The following is a 15,652-nucleotide window of genomic DNA, read 5'->3' on the forward strand; positions in this document are numbered from 1 at the left end:
TTACAAAAATATTATTCTCCATTCAACCCTAGACAATTTCAACCTTCTATCAAAGCATTTTGCTCTATGAAACAAATTTCCTTCTAAGTAATTACTCTAATTATAATTTTGAAAAAAAAAAAATTGCCAAAGAATGAAATTATCAAGCAAAAATGTAGTTACTTGTTATCAACAATTTATATACAAAATGCAGTTACCATTAATTTTCATATTCATTTAATATTATTATTTCTTTGCGTTTGTTTTTCAAGAAAATAATCAATTTCCTTCAATGTAATTTATAAATATAATATAAGCTCATAAAAAAGTCACTAAGGATATCAGCATCGACATTTTTTTTATTTTAATTACATTAAATTTCCTGCGCCAATAAATTATTTTCATCTTTTTACTAAAATGTTAATTCCAATTCTTTTTACTCAGGCATACTCCACTTTTCAGCTTCATCTCTGTCACCCTCGAAGGGCATTCCCAATATTACCAGCGCAGCCATTCCGCACGCTGGGCACGATTGCTTCAGCTTTCCGATTTGTTCCATGTCGTCTTGTGCGTATCCCATCGACGCGAGGTAACAACTTGTGTGCACCAAATGTCCGCACGGAAACACTTCGAACTGTGCGTCGCACGAAGGCTTTCCGCATATGTAACAAATTGCTTGTGATGGCTCGACAACTAATGGAGTCAATACAGGCGACGAAATGATATTTCTTTGTTCATCGATTCTCTTTTCGATGAGTGTTCGCGTATCTTCGATGTTTTTAATCTCATTTGAAGATTCTTGAACAGCGTCAGCAATGATATGCTGGAGTGAATTAAGATCAACGTTAGATGGTATAAGTGGAAAGATATCATTTAACGTGAGCTTTTTAGATTTGCTTGCTGCTGATATTAATGCATCAAAATCACAATCACTAGGCGCTTTTGTGGGATCACCACATAAGCGGAGCGCTTGAAGCCAACATTGCTTGGAATCATGCGCCGTGCTAAGCGGACCATCAAGAAGCGCAATGGTGCTCGCCATTGAATCCTTGATTGAATAGTTTATTGAGAGGTTATGGCGGTTATGACACCTTGCAAAGACTTTTGATGAGAGTGAATACATTCCATGACGAATTAAAAACGCTACAAAGTAGTCTTTGTCGAGTGACTTGAATGCAGGATCGTCGAAGAGAGAAATAATCTTCTTCTCTTGTTTTAAGACAGCAAGAAGAATGAAATATAATAAGATTTGACAAGGTTGGGTAAATAGTCCTTGTTCAAAGAATGATTCATATGCTGAAAGTGTGGCATCTTGAAGGTTTTTTGGTAGGCTAGTGCAGGTAAGTGATAATTCAACAAGAGTATCAAATATAATTGACATTTTAGGTTGTTGGCTTGTAAGCATTTCTTGAAGACAAACTGTGTTTAGGTTAAGAATACGAAGGTAAGCTTGGCGCTGCATGAGCTCATTGACGTTTGCAACATATGTTCTCAAATTTTCGGCAGATGGATCTTTGATAAGAAGAAAATATGAAACAAGAGTGCCAAAGTCACCAAAAGCAATACAGGCAGGGTGAAGTAGGGTGAGTTCACCAGAATGGAGAATATATTTCATAACAATCTTTTGATTAAGATATTGTTTGAATTCTGTAATAAATCTTGTAATCCTTTCAATCTCATTTTTCTTTTCTTTTTTTTCCATTAGTTTTAATTCAAATATAGCTACTTGGAGGTAAAGATGACAAACAATTTGTTGTGAACTATGAGATAAACTTAAAAAATAAGCACTCTTGTACAAGTATGCCATGAGCATTCTAGGGCAATTGTAAATAATTTTAATAACGTGTTTGAATGATAATTTTTGTTTTAGTATTGTTTCAGCAGCTACATCATAGTCTCCGTCTTGGATGTACTTGATCGCTTTTGGTGGTAGTATAGTGTTAGCAACTTTATTCTGAAAAAGGGGTTCGTGTACAAACAGAGACATTATTTTAATTTCGGCAATTGTTGCAAGAGGTATTTGAAACTTTTTGAATATACTAAGGTGAACGTTAAAGTTCCCAGCATTTTAAAATAACTTTTTGAATCATTTTTGATCTTACAGCAAAAATTCGAATTATTTTGAAAAAGAAGATTTCGAAAAATTACGCATTAAGAAATTGAACATTAGTCACCACCAATCAAATGGTTTTTTGTATTTGTGATTCTTATGAAAATATAGACTAAAAACCACTTACATTCAAAGCAATGAAACATCAAATAAAAGATAAACCATTCAATAATACATAAAAAACAACGGTTGGTGAAGGAACGTTTAATGTAGTTTTCTGTGACTTTTTGAGTAAAATTACGATAAAAATTATTAAATTACTTCGGACAATATTTTTCCATGTACTCTTCAGCTTTGTTTTTGAAAGCAGGGAAATTTTGTATGTACTGTGTAGCAGCTTCAATGTTCAAAGGATCTTTTGGATTTGGCTGATTAAATAAGTATTGAAATGATGCAACGAAAGCATTAATTGTAGTGATTGGACTGTAGTTTTTACGGAGGATACTTATACAAACACCTCCTTCTGGTGGTTCTGAAAGATTTGGATGCCATGTTCTTGTAAGAATTTTTACTTTTGGTCGTTCAATTGGCCATTCGTCAGGTATTATGAACTCGAAATCGAACTTATGATTCTTATATAATCCCTGTTGTACAACAATTCGAAGAATAAAATGTTGGATATTTCCAGGTTCAGGAAAAGAAATTTCAACATCACCACATTCAGGAAGCTCATCGAGATCTCTTTGGAGTCTAATTTGGCATGGAGTAATTTGTTTCGATGCAGACTTCTTCGGTGGCATTGTATGCTTCTGGTCTTTGGAATTTACCCTTTTTGCCATTATTTTACCCTTTGTTTTCATGCGTGAACTCACTTCATTCCATCACGATTGTAGAAAGGTACCAAGAAGATCAATTACACGAATTATTGTATATAAATTCAAGTAATCCTTATTATATTATCACAATATTTTTTTTGTTAAGCAAATTTTAATTTCAACTAAATTCCGATTCTAAATTTGTCTAGGCTCTTACTAAGCATTTGGCTGTAAAAAAAAAAAAAGAGTCGTAACTTTTTAAATAGCATTTAAAACAGGTGTTGCAAAACAAGCTGTAAAGCATTTAACCTGACATTTTTGCATTTTTCACAAAAAATAATAGCAAAAAATATTTTTATCAATAAATTGTAAACGGAATAACGGTTTCAATTGAAAGAAAGGCTTAACGTATTAAATATCAACAACAAAAGCGCATGAGCGAAACAAAAGAAGCAAAGAAAGAAGTTCTCAAGCAACTCAGTGGTTCTGATGTAGGGGACAATGACATTCTTCCTGAGAAACTTCGTTTATATGTTTCACAAGAAATTTGGAGTGGTTGGAGTCCTATTCGTCGAGAGTCATTTAAACAAATTATCAAAAATCCAAATTCCTTTTTTTATCGAAACCGCCCACCAGGCGATCCCCAAAAGTATGGTCGTTTTACTCCCGAAGAAGAAAAACAATTTATTGAACGATTAAAATATTTTCGGCAAACACTCAAAATTGAGGACGGCCTTTGGGGCCTCTTTTCAGTTCCACTTCGCGGGCGTCTTGGTTATCAATGTAGTAATTTTTATCGACAACTTATTCGCGATGGTAAAATTAAAGACAGTCGCTATTCCACAGAATCTGATGGTAAGCTTCATTTTAGTCGTGGTAGCACTGCACCAGCTCCACCAGAATCAATTCGTATTCTTGAAAACGAAGCATTTGAGTTTATTAAACAATCCATTTCAAGCGAAGACGGGAGCATCCCCGTTGTTTCTGCCCCAATCCAAATAGATTCTAGTCAGCCAACTCGATTTAAGCAAACTCAATTTCGAACAAATACGTCACGGCAATCAGGCAGTCCTACAGTGAATAGCCTTTCACATCTCTTTGGGAAACGGCGCAAAAACTTATCAGAAAAGAAGTATGATCCAAATCGTGGTGAACTTGATAGCGATGATAAAGAAGAAAAACAACCAAAACCACCAAAAAACACGCAGCTTGACCGTTGTCCGTTATGTGGTGCAATTGATCCGATGACAAATGAACCAATCAAAACACCAATGATGGATCTTTTAGGATTTGTAATGGATTTAAACTCTTGGAGAAGAGTCTTCAGATATGGGGAACAGCCGCCATGTTCTACTGTAGCTGAATCGGAAAACGACTTAATACAGATTACACCTTTGAATTTTGAACAACTTCGTTTACTCGTTAGTAATTTTGCGTGCTAAATAAAACGAAAACATGAATGAAAAATAGATTAAATAAACTTTTCTAAACATTTTATGATTTACATTTTCTTTCTTAAGCAATGCATTTTCATTTTATTTAACTCATAGAATTAATAATGAATTATAGGTACATTCATGATAAAGAATTGTTTTGTTAAATAAACATCGTTTTTTAACAATATTCTTTAGGATTTACAACTGCTTCAATAAGATGAATTTAAAATACTTATTAAATACGAATATAATTTAATCATGTTATAATTAATTTTTCTTCGATTAAAACTTAATGACTTAATAGATGATTATGAAAACCAAAAACAACAATACAACAAGATCAACGAACGAATGCAAATCATTAGCAACATTTATATATCCAAATACATTTTCACTTTAAGCCAAAGTTATTTAAGATATTTATATTTCATCACATATACATTTGTATTTCATAAACTATTTAAATTCATAAAATTAAAATTATTAAAAAATATGAAACAAAAAATAAAGAGTACGATGCTAAAAAAAAAATGATTCTCATCCAGATTATACGATATTTTATTATATATTTTTCAAAATTATATTTGTTCAATGAATTTATCTTCTTTAAAATCATCAGCAAAAGGATCTTCTTCAATATTTGGTATAGACATTCCTGTTGTGAATGTGTTTGTTGTTTGGTTATCATTTTTTTGCTCTGATATTTCATTTTCGTCAATTTCTTCTTTTTTATTTTTAATTCGAATCAATAATATAATAAGTAATGAAATTATAATAATAATAATAACACAAACGATTATTATGATAATTATTGTTTTATTATCATTTGAATGAATTTCATTTCTATTAACAAATGTGAAGAAATTCGAATAATAATTATAATATGTCGAATAAACAATAACTGTGTAATCGTAATAAATATATTCTGTTTCGATATGAATATGCATTGAATCACTTGAAATTAATAAAATTGTTTTCGTTTGTGTTTCACAATAAGTAAATGAATGTGTAATTGACAATGTAATTGTTAATAAATATGAAAAAGATTGTGTTAAATCATTTTGAAGTAATGATTCTATAAATGTATTTGATTTAGAAAATGTGTAACTTCGACTGAATGTACTTAATTGTGAATATATACATGATTCAAAATATGTGTTTGAAATAGAATACGTATTACTTACACCAAATGTACTTAATTGTGAATATGTACATGATTCAAAATATGTGTTTGGAATAGAATACGTATTACTTACACCAAATGTACTTAATTGTGAATATGTACATGATTCAAAATATGTGTTTGAAATAGAATACGTATTACTTACACCAAATGTACTTAATTGTGAATATGTACATGATTCAAAATATGTGTTTGGAATAGAATACGTATTACTTACACCAAATGTATTCGACTGACTAAATGAATGTGTTGGAAGTGGTTCGCATCTTCCTTCTGTGTTGTCTTTGGCAACATATAAACTTCCAAATTTACTCCCTACATATGTTGCATATGTGATAACACTTGTTGATACATTATAAAATGCACTTTCACCAATTTCTGGTTCTGAATATCCATAATAATAAATGCATTCAAGATTATAACAATTCCCAAATGCCGAACCTTCAATTTTTCTTATTCCATATCCAAGTGTTAATATCCTTAAATTAGAACATAATGAAAATGATGAACCACCAATTGTTGTGACTGAATTTGGAATTGTAATGTTTTTGATCGATGAACACATTGAAAATGCTCCACCACCAATTGTTGTAACATTTTCTCCATTTATAATCGTTTCTAAATTAAAACATGACATAAACACATAACTTCCAATATTTGATACTGAATTACCAAAATCGACTGAAACAATTGAAGCCCATCCTGAAAATGCATTACTTGGAATTGAATAAATATTTTCACTGATAATTATATATTTTGTTATGTTTTGATATTGAGAAATTTCATTAAATTCATTTAAATTTATGATTGTAAGTGTTAAATTATCTTCATGATATATTTGATAAGAACTCATGAAAAACATAACAAAAATTAATATATTTTCACTTTTTTTCTTATCTTTTACTTTCAATGTATATTTGGTCGTCAATATTTTCTGAACTGAAATTGTGTTTTTCTGATAAAATTTGATATAAATAACCGGAAATGTAATTGAAAAAATGATGGTTAAGTGAAGTAAAACATTCAAAATGTTTGGTCCTTCTTCGTTGTAGTTTCGCATCATCAAAAAATGTGAAAATTCACGTTTTATAGGATATACATCTTCATAAGATTTGTTGTATGTTTTATCAAAGATACCATTTTTGACAAATATATCAATTTCAAAGTATTTTTCCAAAATGTTTGAAAAATATGTTCTTGGAATTTCCTGTTTGTTATTAAAATTCTGATGTACAACTATTGTAGATTCATTATTTGGTAACAAATTTAAAAGTAATTCATTGATAAACAAAACTTTATAATTATTGTTAAATCTTTTAAATTTTTTGTTCATAATTTCATTAATTGATACATCCTCATCACATTTGTAAGTCATACTTTTCTTGTTTTCGTGGTTTTGTATTTGTAATATTTCTTTTTGAACAACATAAGGTGTAATAAGCTTTGTATCGGTTATAAATCGTTTCATCATGATCAAAATGCTGAATAAAAGAAAGATCCTCATTTTTCAACTTGTAATATATATATAGACCTTCACCAATTATACATCGGCTATCTCAAAAGTTTAAAATCTCACGGTTAAACTTTTAAAAACCTGTTGTTTTATTGTCGTTTTTCAAACCAATTTTGAAAGATTTATATCGATCTTTTAATACAACAATCAAAGAAACAGCCTTAAAACATTATAAATACACTTTTAAATAACATAATGAATATATGTTATAGAACGGAATTTATGCTTTAATTTGGTGTGCCGTTCATCTATCTAAGATGTTTCTATCATCATAAAATTAATACTTTTTTAAAACATTGGTAATTCAGCTATTTCTTGTTTGAATATTTATGATTTTATATGAAATATACAAAATATAAGGAGTTCTTTATGTGCGAAATCAATTACATTGTATCTTTAATTTATAAAATATTTTTCGATTTTGATAATAATGAATTTAAGTAAAGTTTATCCAATTTCATTCAAAAGCTAACATTTAATGTATTTACAATCATGATTCGAAATTATTAATCGTTGTTCAACATTATTTACCTTATTATATATAAAGTCAGTGATACGAGTTAAACATCATAAAATTCAAAATTTCATATTTAAATAAAATAATTTAAAACATTTTTAAGTCAAAATGATATTATCGTTAATATGATTTCATTTAATTTATGTAACAACAAAATAATTTTATATAAAAATTAAATTAAAAATTTTCATTATTACACATTTTATTCATAGCCAATTGTCTTCATCTTCTTTCACAATATCTTCAACTAAACTATTTACTTCTTCAATTTGCTTTGTACTTGATGTCGTCGTGTCCTTGAATTGTAACTTTGATTTCGATTTTTCTTTCTTATTATTACTTTTCACTAAAAATATAACAATTCCAACAATGATCAAAACAAATGCAAATGAGCCGCAAATAATTCCAATCAAAGCATTCGTCGTAATTCCATTTGGCGAATTTTCATCGGAAGTGTAAAACATTGTAAAGAAATTGGAATAATAATTATAATAAGTCGAATAAATAACAATCGTGTAATTGTAATAAATAAATTCTGTTTCAATATATGAAAATGTCGAATGATTTATATATAATGAAAATGTTTTCGTTTTTGTTTCATAAATAGTTAATGAATGTGTAATTGATAATGTAATTGTTAATGTGTATGAAAATGTTAATGAAAATGAAATATCACTTTGAAGTGATGCAGTAAATGTATTCGATTGACTAAATGAATGTGTTGGAAGTGGTTCGCATCTTCCTTCTGTGTTGTCTTTGGCAACATATAAACTTCCAAATTTACTTCCTACATATGTTGGATATGTGATAACACTTGTTGATACATTATAAAATGCACTTTCACCAATTTCTGGTTCTGAATATCCATAATAATAAATGCATTCAAGATTATAACAATTCCCAAATGCCGAACCTTCAATTTTTCTTATTCCATATCCAAGTGTTAATATCCTTAAATTAGAACATAATGAAAATGATGAACCACCAATTGTTGTGACTGAATTTGGAATTGTAATGTTTTTGATCGATGAACACATTGAAAATGCTCCACCACCAATTGTTGTAACATTTTCTCCATTTATAATCGTTTCTAAATTAAAACATGACATAAACACATAACTTCCAATATTTGATACTGAATTACCAAAATCGACTGAAATAACTGAAGCCCATCCTGAAAATGCATTACTTGGAATTGAATAAATATTTTCACTGATAATTATATATTTTGTTATGTTTTGATATTGAGAAATTTCATTAAATTCATTTAAATTTATGATTGTAAGTGTTAAATTATCTTCATGATATATTTGATAAGAACTCATGAAAAACATAACAAAAATTAATATATTTTCACTTTTTTTCTTATCTTTTGCTTTCAATTTTTTCATTAAAAATCTGATTTCACAAAATAAAAAAAATCCCAAAACAAAAAAGTTATACATTAGAACTTGAGCATTTTCATTGAATTTGAACATTTTCTTCATGAAATTATTTTTCATTGAAATTGGTAAATGAGCTTTTAATGAAAAATGATTAAATGTAAAAGAAAAGAATTTGAAATAATGCTTAACATATGATATCGGTAACTTTAATAAAGAAGAATGATGATGATATTCTTCAGTGATGATATTTAATGTATTCAATTCATTCATTTTTAGCATAATAAATTTTGTGAATTTAATGGATACACACTCCTTGTTATGGGCTGAGAATGGTAAATATGTATGCCCTTTGGATTCTAAAGTGAAATAAGGGGAATGTTTGAGAGTTTGAGAAATAGATAATTGATCACTAAAAATCTTTGAACCTGAATTTTTTGAAGAGGTTTGTAATTTGCAAAAGAAACACATGGGTAAAACCAGAAAGAGAGAACACATTTGCGAGAAAACTTGGGAAACTTGCTAATAAATCAATCAAAAACGATACAGAGAGTTTCAACCGCGCCGCGTTTTCGTCGGTTCGTTGGTTTAACTTTTGTTGATGCATGTTTTGTTGTTTTTGCGATCGGAAGCTGTTTACAAAGCTGGAAACGTAATGTTTTCATTGAAAAGTGACAGAAAGTTCCCTCATTTCAATTGCCAAAACATTTTTTTGTCTGAAAGTGATATCACTCGACATCGAACGGGTTTATGAAAGAAAAACGCTCAAAAAGTTCACTTCTACACAATCAACAATGCAAATTTGTGTTTGGTCATGAACCAAATTTAGAGAGTGTATACAAGGCTGCAGATATCCTTAGTGATGCGCGCAAAAATCGTCTCTTTGATTTCTTGAATACCTATTCATCTATGTAATTAAATATTTATGGCTGTAGCGTTTTGTTTTTAGGTTTTATTTAAATTTTTGTTAAGATTTTATGTCTTCAAATCTATTGAATCTTCAATGACCTTCTAAATGTTGACTTAATTATTAGTGTGATGATATTTCTAGCAGAGTAGCAATTCTTTGTTTAATTCTTGGATAAATAACGATATTATGATCTTGATTAATTATAAATGAATTTAGAAGCCTTTGTTTAAGTCGTGTAATCTCAATGAGTTCAATGATGTCGGCAGTCAATTCGTTCAAAATATGACGTTAAATATAACATTATTGAAAGAACTTTGGATGGGTTCGGAAAAATAAAATTGAATTAAAAAATAAAAAAAAATTCCACTATATTATCTAAAACTGATTTTGAAAAAAATAACAATGTAATTGTCAGACTTAATACAGAAATATGTGCTGGATGATAACATTATGATGAAGAAAATTAAAAGAAAATCATATTAAAATTATTTTTTAAATATGTATATTGCTCAATAACAATGAAATACTCATTTTTATGAATCGATCATATCTTTTTTTCCCCTAAAATTTATTGATATTGTTCATATCTTTTTCTTTATTGTAATTAAAAATGAGCAAAGTTATTTTTACTAGAATTAAAGTAAACTCAAGATATTGTTATTTTTTCTGATACCGTCAAAGAAAGAATCGACAACAGAAATCCACCCAAAAAATCCGAATTTCTCTTTTGAATTTATTTTCCTGAACGACGATTGGTTTCTTCTGAAAAAATCAAACACAAAAACGGAACAACAGCTAAATGAATAAATAGTTTTAGCATTAATAGAGATACTTCAACTCCCAAAAAACATATTTTTTGTTTTTTTTTTCATTACATATGTAAGCATTCCACGAATTATATAATAATTTATATTTTAAATTATTCATGACAGCAATTATGAAAGCATCTTCAAAAGTTAATACAGAAATAGATAAGTTCCTTCTTGAACAAGAAGGAATTGATATTAATGCTAAAGATATTTTTTTGTTTTATTTAAAATTTATATAAATAATTTTATATTTCAATATAATATTTGGAAATTATTTAAATTATTTAATACAGCACTTATGATAGCATCTAAAAATAATTAATTATTAAAATTATAATTAATTAAAAATTTAAATTTTCATGAAAATATAGTTAAATTACTTCAAGATTATGAAAAAAAATGGTAATAATACCAAAAACCTTTAGGAATATTCATATATGAATATCATAATATCAAAGAAAACTTAAGTTTTGAAGCAATAAAAATAATCTGCTATAAATTTTTAGTTTTTTGTTTTAAAACAATGTAATAAATATTACTTACAGAGGTATTATAACCCATTTTTATTATTATAAATGAATTATTCATGCATGAAATGTTCAAGAAGTGTTTTCTAATTCTTAAATTTACCAAAAGTTATCTCCAAAAGAATCATTTGATCAGATGGAAGGTGAAAACCATATTAAAAAACATTTAAAACACGATTTTTATTCATTTCCTTCAAGTAACATTGAAAATTCGCTCAGGCCAATAAGTGGATTTGAAACAATATTTCTTTCTTCATTCATTTGTTGCATTCTTTGCTGTGAATATTCAACAGCTTCGCGGATTGATTCACTTATCTTTTGTTCACGTTGCTCGATTTCTTCCATTTCCTTTATCTTTGCTTTGAGTTCAACAACTCTTCTCTTTGCTTATAAAAATCCAATTCGCCTTCCACTTAATGTTCTACATGAATCTTTATTTGGTGGAAGCCTTCTTGATCTCCTTTCACCTTCTTGTCTCATAGCTCTACCGAATCCTCCTTTACCACCTTTTAGTCTTAGATTAATATGGAAAATTGATTGACTTCCAGAAACCCAATAATCATCTGATGAAAGGCCCAATTTACTTTCAGCGAAATATTTCACAGAAAGTTCTTGATTGATAATATAACAGTTGGTGATTTTAACTCAGCAATGAAATTATTTAAAGGACTATTTAAAAAGCATGACGAAAATTATTTGGACTATGGGTGTTCACATATTCTTATTCTTGTAAAGCGCAGGATTTTCAATCAAAATTTTTATATTGAACTCTATCGTAAACTTGTTTCTAAAATACATTTATGGTTACATGTTTAGCCAAACTCTTGAGAAAAGCTTTTTCAAAAATATCAATAAATATAATATAAATGATGAATCTCTTCGTTTTGCATTTATTTTAAATAACCTTTCTGAATTCAAAAAACATTTTACTAAAAGGAAAGAAGAATTTTTGAGCTTATTCGCATGACATGGATCATATTCCATTTTCCAATATATTTACCAAAATTGTCATTTAAAATCATATCAAAAGATTAGAATTGCTAAGAGCATAGCTGCTGGTGACAACATTAAAATTGCCGAACTATTCGGCTTAAAACTTGTTCTCGAATATTATGCATCAACACCATTAACATATGACCATATCGATATGTTTAAATTGTTTCTAAAAGGAAATACCGGTGAACTATTGTCATATATAAATGTGGCTGTGTACACAGCGGATGATTTACGAAGGCTAATTTGCCGATTTTTTATTAATAAAAAGAATAACTGCTGAAAATTATGAAAAAATGTTTCTTAACCGAAACAGGGTATATAAAATTTATATCATTGATTTTTTTTTCTTAACCCACACAAAGCTTATATTAATAATTTTTTAAAAGATATAAGTAATACTTCCCTTTAAATATGTTTTAGAGAACTCTTCATTTTATTTTAAAGGTTTCATTACATCAATTTGATGATATTATTTACTGTTGTTGTCTTTTTCTTCTTTGATATCTAAAAATATTATGAATGATTATTAAAATAAAATTAAGAATAATAAAGAAATAATACTTGCACCAAAAGCAAGTGTAACAGTTTTTGAACCAGATCTTAATGGAAATGAATTTGATGTAATATTTGAATTCGTGATTGAATTAGAATATATATTAGAATTCGTGATTGAATTAGAATATATATTAGAATTTGTATATGTTACAGAAGATGTATTTGCTGTTGTAAACACATTCGATTGTGTTAATGAATTTGATTGTGTAAATGAGTTTGATTGTGTAAAAGAGTTTGATTGTGTTAATGTATGTGTTGGCCATGGATTACAATTTTCGATTGTTGTTCCTTTTGATACATTAAATTTACCAAATTTTGTTGAATTATATGAATCCAATGTCATCACACATTTGACAGGACAATTATCAAATGCATTATCAATAACTTTAGGTTGTGAGTGGCCATAATAATAAAGACAAGTTAGAGATTTACAATTGTAAAATGCATATTTCTCAATTGAAACCACATTTTCGCCTATAATAACAACTGATAAATTATAACAACTATCAAAAACAGTTGAACTGATAATAGTTAATGAACTTGGTAACTCGATATTTTTAAGAGAAAAACAATAGCCAAATGCTCTATAACCAATTTCCGTTAATTTATTTCCAAAAATTACATTTGATAATTTAGTGCATTGCAAGAAACAAAGGTTTTTAATTGAAGAAAGTGAATTTGGTAATTTAATTCTTTCAAGCGAAATACAATAAAAAATGAATTTCTCCCAATTTGGGTCAATTTTTCATTAAAAACAACCTCTGATAAATTTTTGCAAGTATTAAATGCATAATTTTCAATTATAGTTAAATTTTCTCCCAAAATAATTCGTGAAAGTTTCTCACAATGAGAAAATGCATACCAGCCAATAGTAGTTACAGAATTTGATAAATTAATACTTTTTAGTGATGAACATTGATAAAATGATTTCCAACTGATTTCAATTAAATTTTCATTAAAAATAACTATGGATAATTTAGTACATTGATAAAATCCAGAATCTGAAATTGTGGTAACATTTTGACCAAAAGTAACATTTGATAAATTTTTGCAATTCTCAAATGCTTGATTGCCAATTAAAGTTACTGAGTTACCAATTTTAACAGATGCTAGATTACTCCAATCTTTAAATGCAGAATTTGGTATTTTCGTAATTTCACCCTCTATAATTAAAAATAAAGTTTCTTTTTCATATTTTTTTGCACTTTCAAAATCTCCTTGTGTTTTTAATGTAAGTGTTTTTGTTTTATTATCAAATATTTCAAATGCTTGAATTGTAAAAATATAAAACATAAAAGAAATCATTCTCATTAGTATGAGAATAAAATAACAATGGTCATTACTTGTATATGAAAAAAACGAAACGCAAAACGAAATTAAATATTACAAGACATTGTCTAAATATTAGTTTTTGAAGACCTTATTGCACATATGCAAACAAAAGCCACTTTTACACAACCCAATCGAAAAAAAGTTATTATTATTTTATATATAATGTGTCCTATTCTCTAAACGGTCGTTTGAAATTAGATCAAACAAATTTATCTCTTATTCTTATTCTCATAATTAGATATAAGTATTTGACAGAGATTAAGAATAATAGCAAAGGATATTTTTAAATCTTTATAAAACAAAAACACTTATATAGAGATTTGACACTTAAAATTAAAAAAAATATATTATTATAATATATAAGAACAAAACAGACGGTTGACACTCTAACCGTAATTTCTCCTCAAAAATCATCATTCAATTTCATCTATCGGAGCGGCTCCCAGTTTTTCCTAGAAAATTGCGGTTATTTTTTCTGATGTTTATTCTTTACATGTATCGTCATTCAATATTGAAAACTTTATTATTAGAAAAAGTTTCATTCGAATTAAATGATTTACTTACGCACTTTTTCCTTCTTATCCTTCGCGCTGGCCATTTTTTACTATATTCTTTTTTTATCTTCTCTTAATTTTTTTTCTCATCTTATTATTCTCTTTTTTTAATGGTGCAGTATAAACGACCTCCCTGGAAATTTATTTTTTTCCAAGAAATCTCGGTGGTTGAATGTAATACTTACGATTAAAAATGAACAATATTTCTGCCTAATGATGTACTTATTATTTATTGTAATATTAAGATTTTTGATAAAATATGACAGCTAATTAAATTTTATATTAATATGAGATGAAAAAACCGTTCTATTACATTATTACAATTTCTAAAATATAAATAAATATTTAGCTGTTTTTAACTTTTATTGGTTAATCATTAAGTTCTGTTCATATCAAACCTAAAAATTCGAATTTTTCAATAATGCAAAATTATAATTAATGTTGTATCTCAGTTTTATACTTGGGTTTATATTTTGTGATTATCTTTACTTATTGAGATAATGTTGTTTAAAGTCTAAAAATACGATTAAAACTCATTGAAAAAAGCCTAAAAGTCAAAACAAGAAAATAGGTTTTGAAACATATTTATTTCGTAATTATATAGATTAAATCCAATTTATTATTAATAAAAAATTACATGGATGTATAAATTATATAAACAGAGTATAATATTAATAATATCTATTGAAATGTGTTCGCAAATTACATTTGAAATTTTTATCTTCAAATTTTCAATATCTCTCTATCATTTGATTTTGATTTATTATGCGATAATATATTTGTAATTTATTTTGTTTTATCACTTATATTAATCCCTCTCTATTCATTTGAAAATTTATTTTTTTATATTGAATGCAATTTGATCGATTTGAATTCAATTTTTTTGATGTTCTTTTTAATGCATATTCCGTTTTTTGTTTTTTCTCTCTTATTTTTTATGGATTCTAAATTTGTTTCATAAAATATATTATCACATTATTAAATGGAATTTCGCATATTAATCTCAAAATTGAATTTTGCTTTCATGATGATTTATTCATCATTTTTCTTAATTTTCTTTTTTTTCTTTATTTTCTTCAATTTCTTTTTTTTCA

General features: G+C 27.4%; 3 protein-coding genes across 3 annotated transcripts; 1 reads left to right on the forward strand and 2 right to left on the reverse strand.

The window, feature by feature from the left end:
* Window positions 1-415: 415 nt before the first annotated feature.
* Window positions 416-1,681, reverse strand: GO595_008437 (vacuolar protein sorting protein DigA; the record flags this gene model as incomplete). The annotated part of the gene is made up of 1 exon (XM_067922011.1): window positions 416-1,681. One exon carries the CDS (start codon window positions 1,679-1,681, stop codon window positions 416-418), a length of 1,266 nt encoding a protein of 421 aa, XP_067771203.1.
* A 665-nt stretch (window positions 1,682-2,346) lies between these two features.
* Window positions 2,347-2,829, reverse strand: GO595_008438 (putative NEDD8 conjugating enzyme; the record flags this gene model as incomplete). The annotated part of the gene is made up of 1 exon (XM_067922012.1): window positions 2,347-2,829. One exon carries the CDS (start codon window positions 2,827-2,829, stop codon window positions 2,347-2,349), a length of 483 nt encoding a protein of 160 aa, XP_067771204.1.
* A 449-nt stretch (window positions 2,830-3,278) lies between these two features.
* GO595_008439 (Myb-like DNA-binding domain containing protein) lies at window positions 3,279-4,286 on the forward strand (the record flags this gene model as incomplete). Its single annotated transcript, XM_067922014.1, has 1 exon — window positions 3,279-4,286. The coding sequence occupies one exon, from the start codon at window positions 3,279-3,281 to the stop codon at window positions 4,284-4,286; it is 1,008 nt and encodes a 335-aa protein (XP_067771205.1).
* Between the last annotated feature and the right edge of the window lie 11,366 nt (window positions 4,287-15,652).

Source organism: Histomonas meleagridis (genome assembly GCF_020186115.1).
Source record: "Histomonas meleagridis strain 2922-C6/04-10x chromosome Unknown contig_68, whole genome shotgun sequence".
Lineage (NCBI taxonomy): Eukaryota > Parabasalia > Tritrichomonadida > Dientamoebidae > Histomonas > Histomonas meleagridis.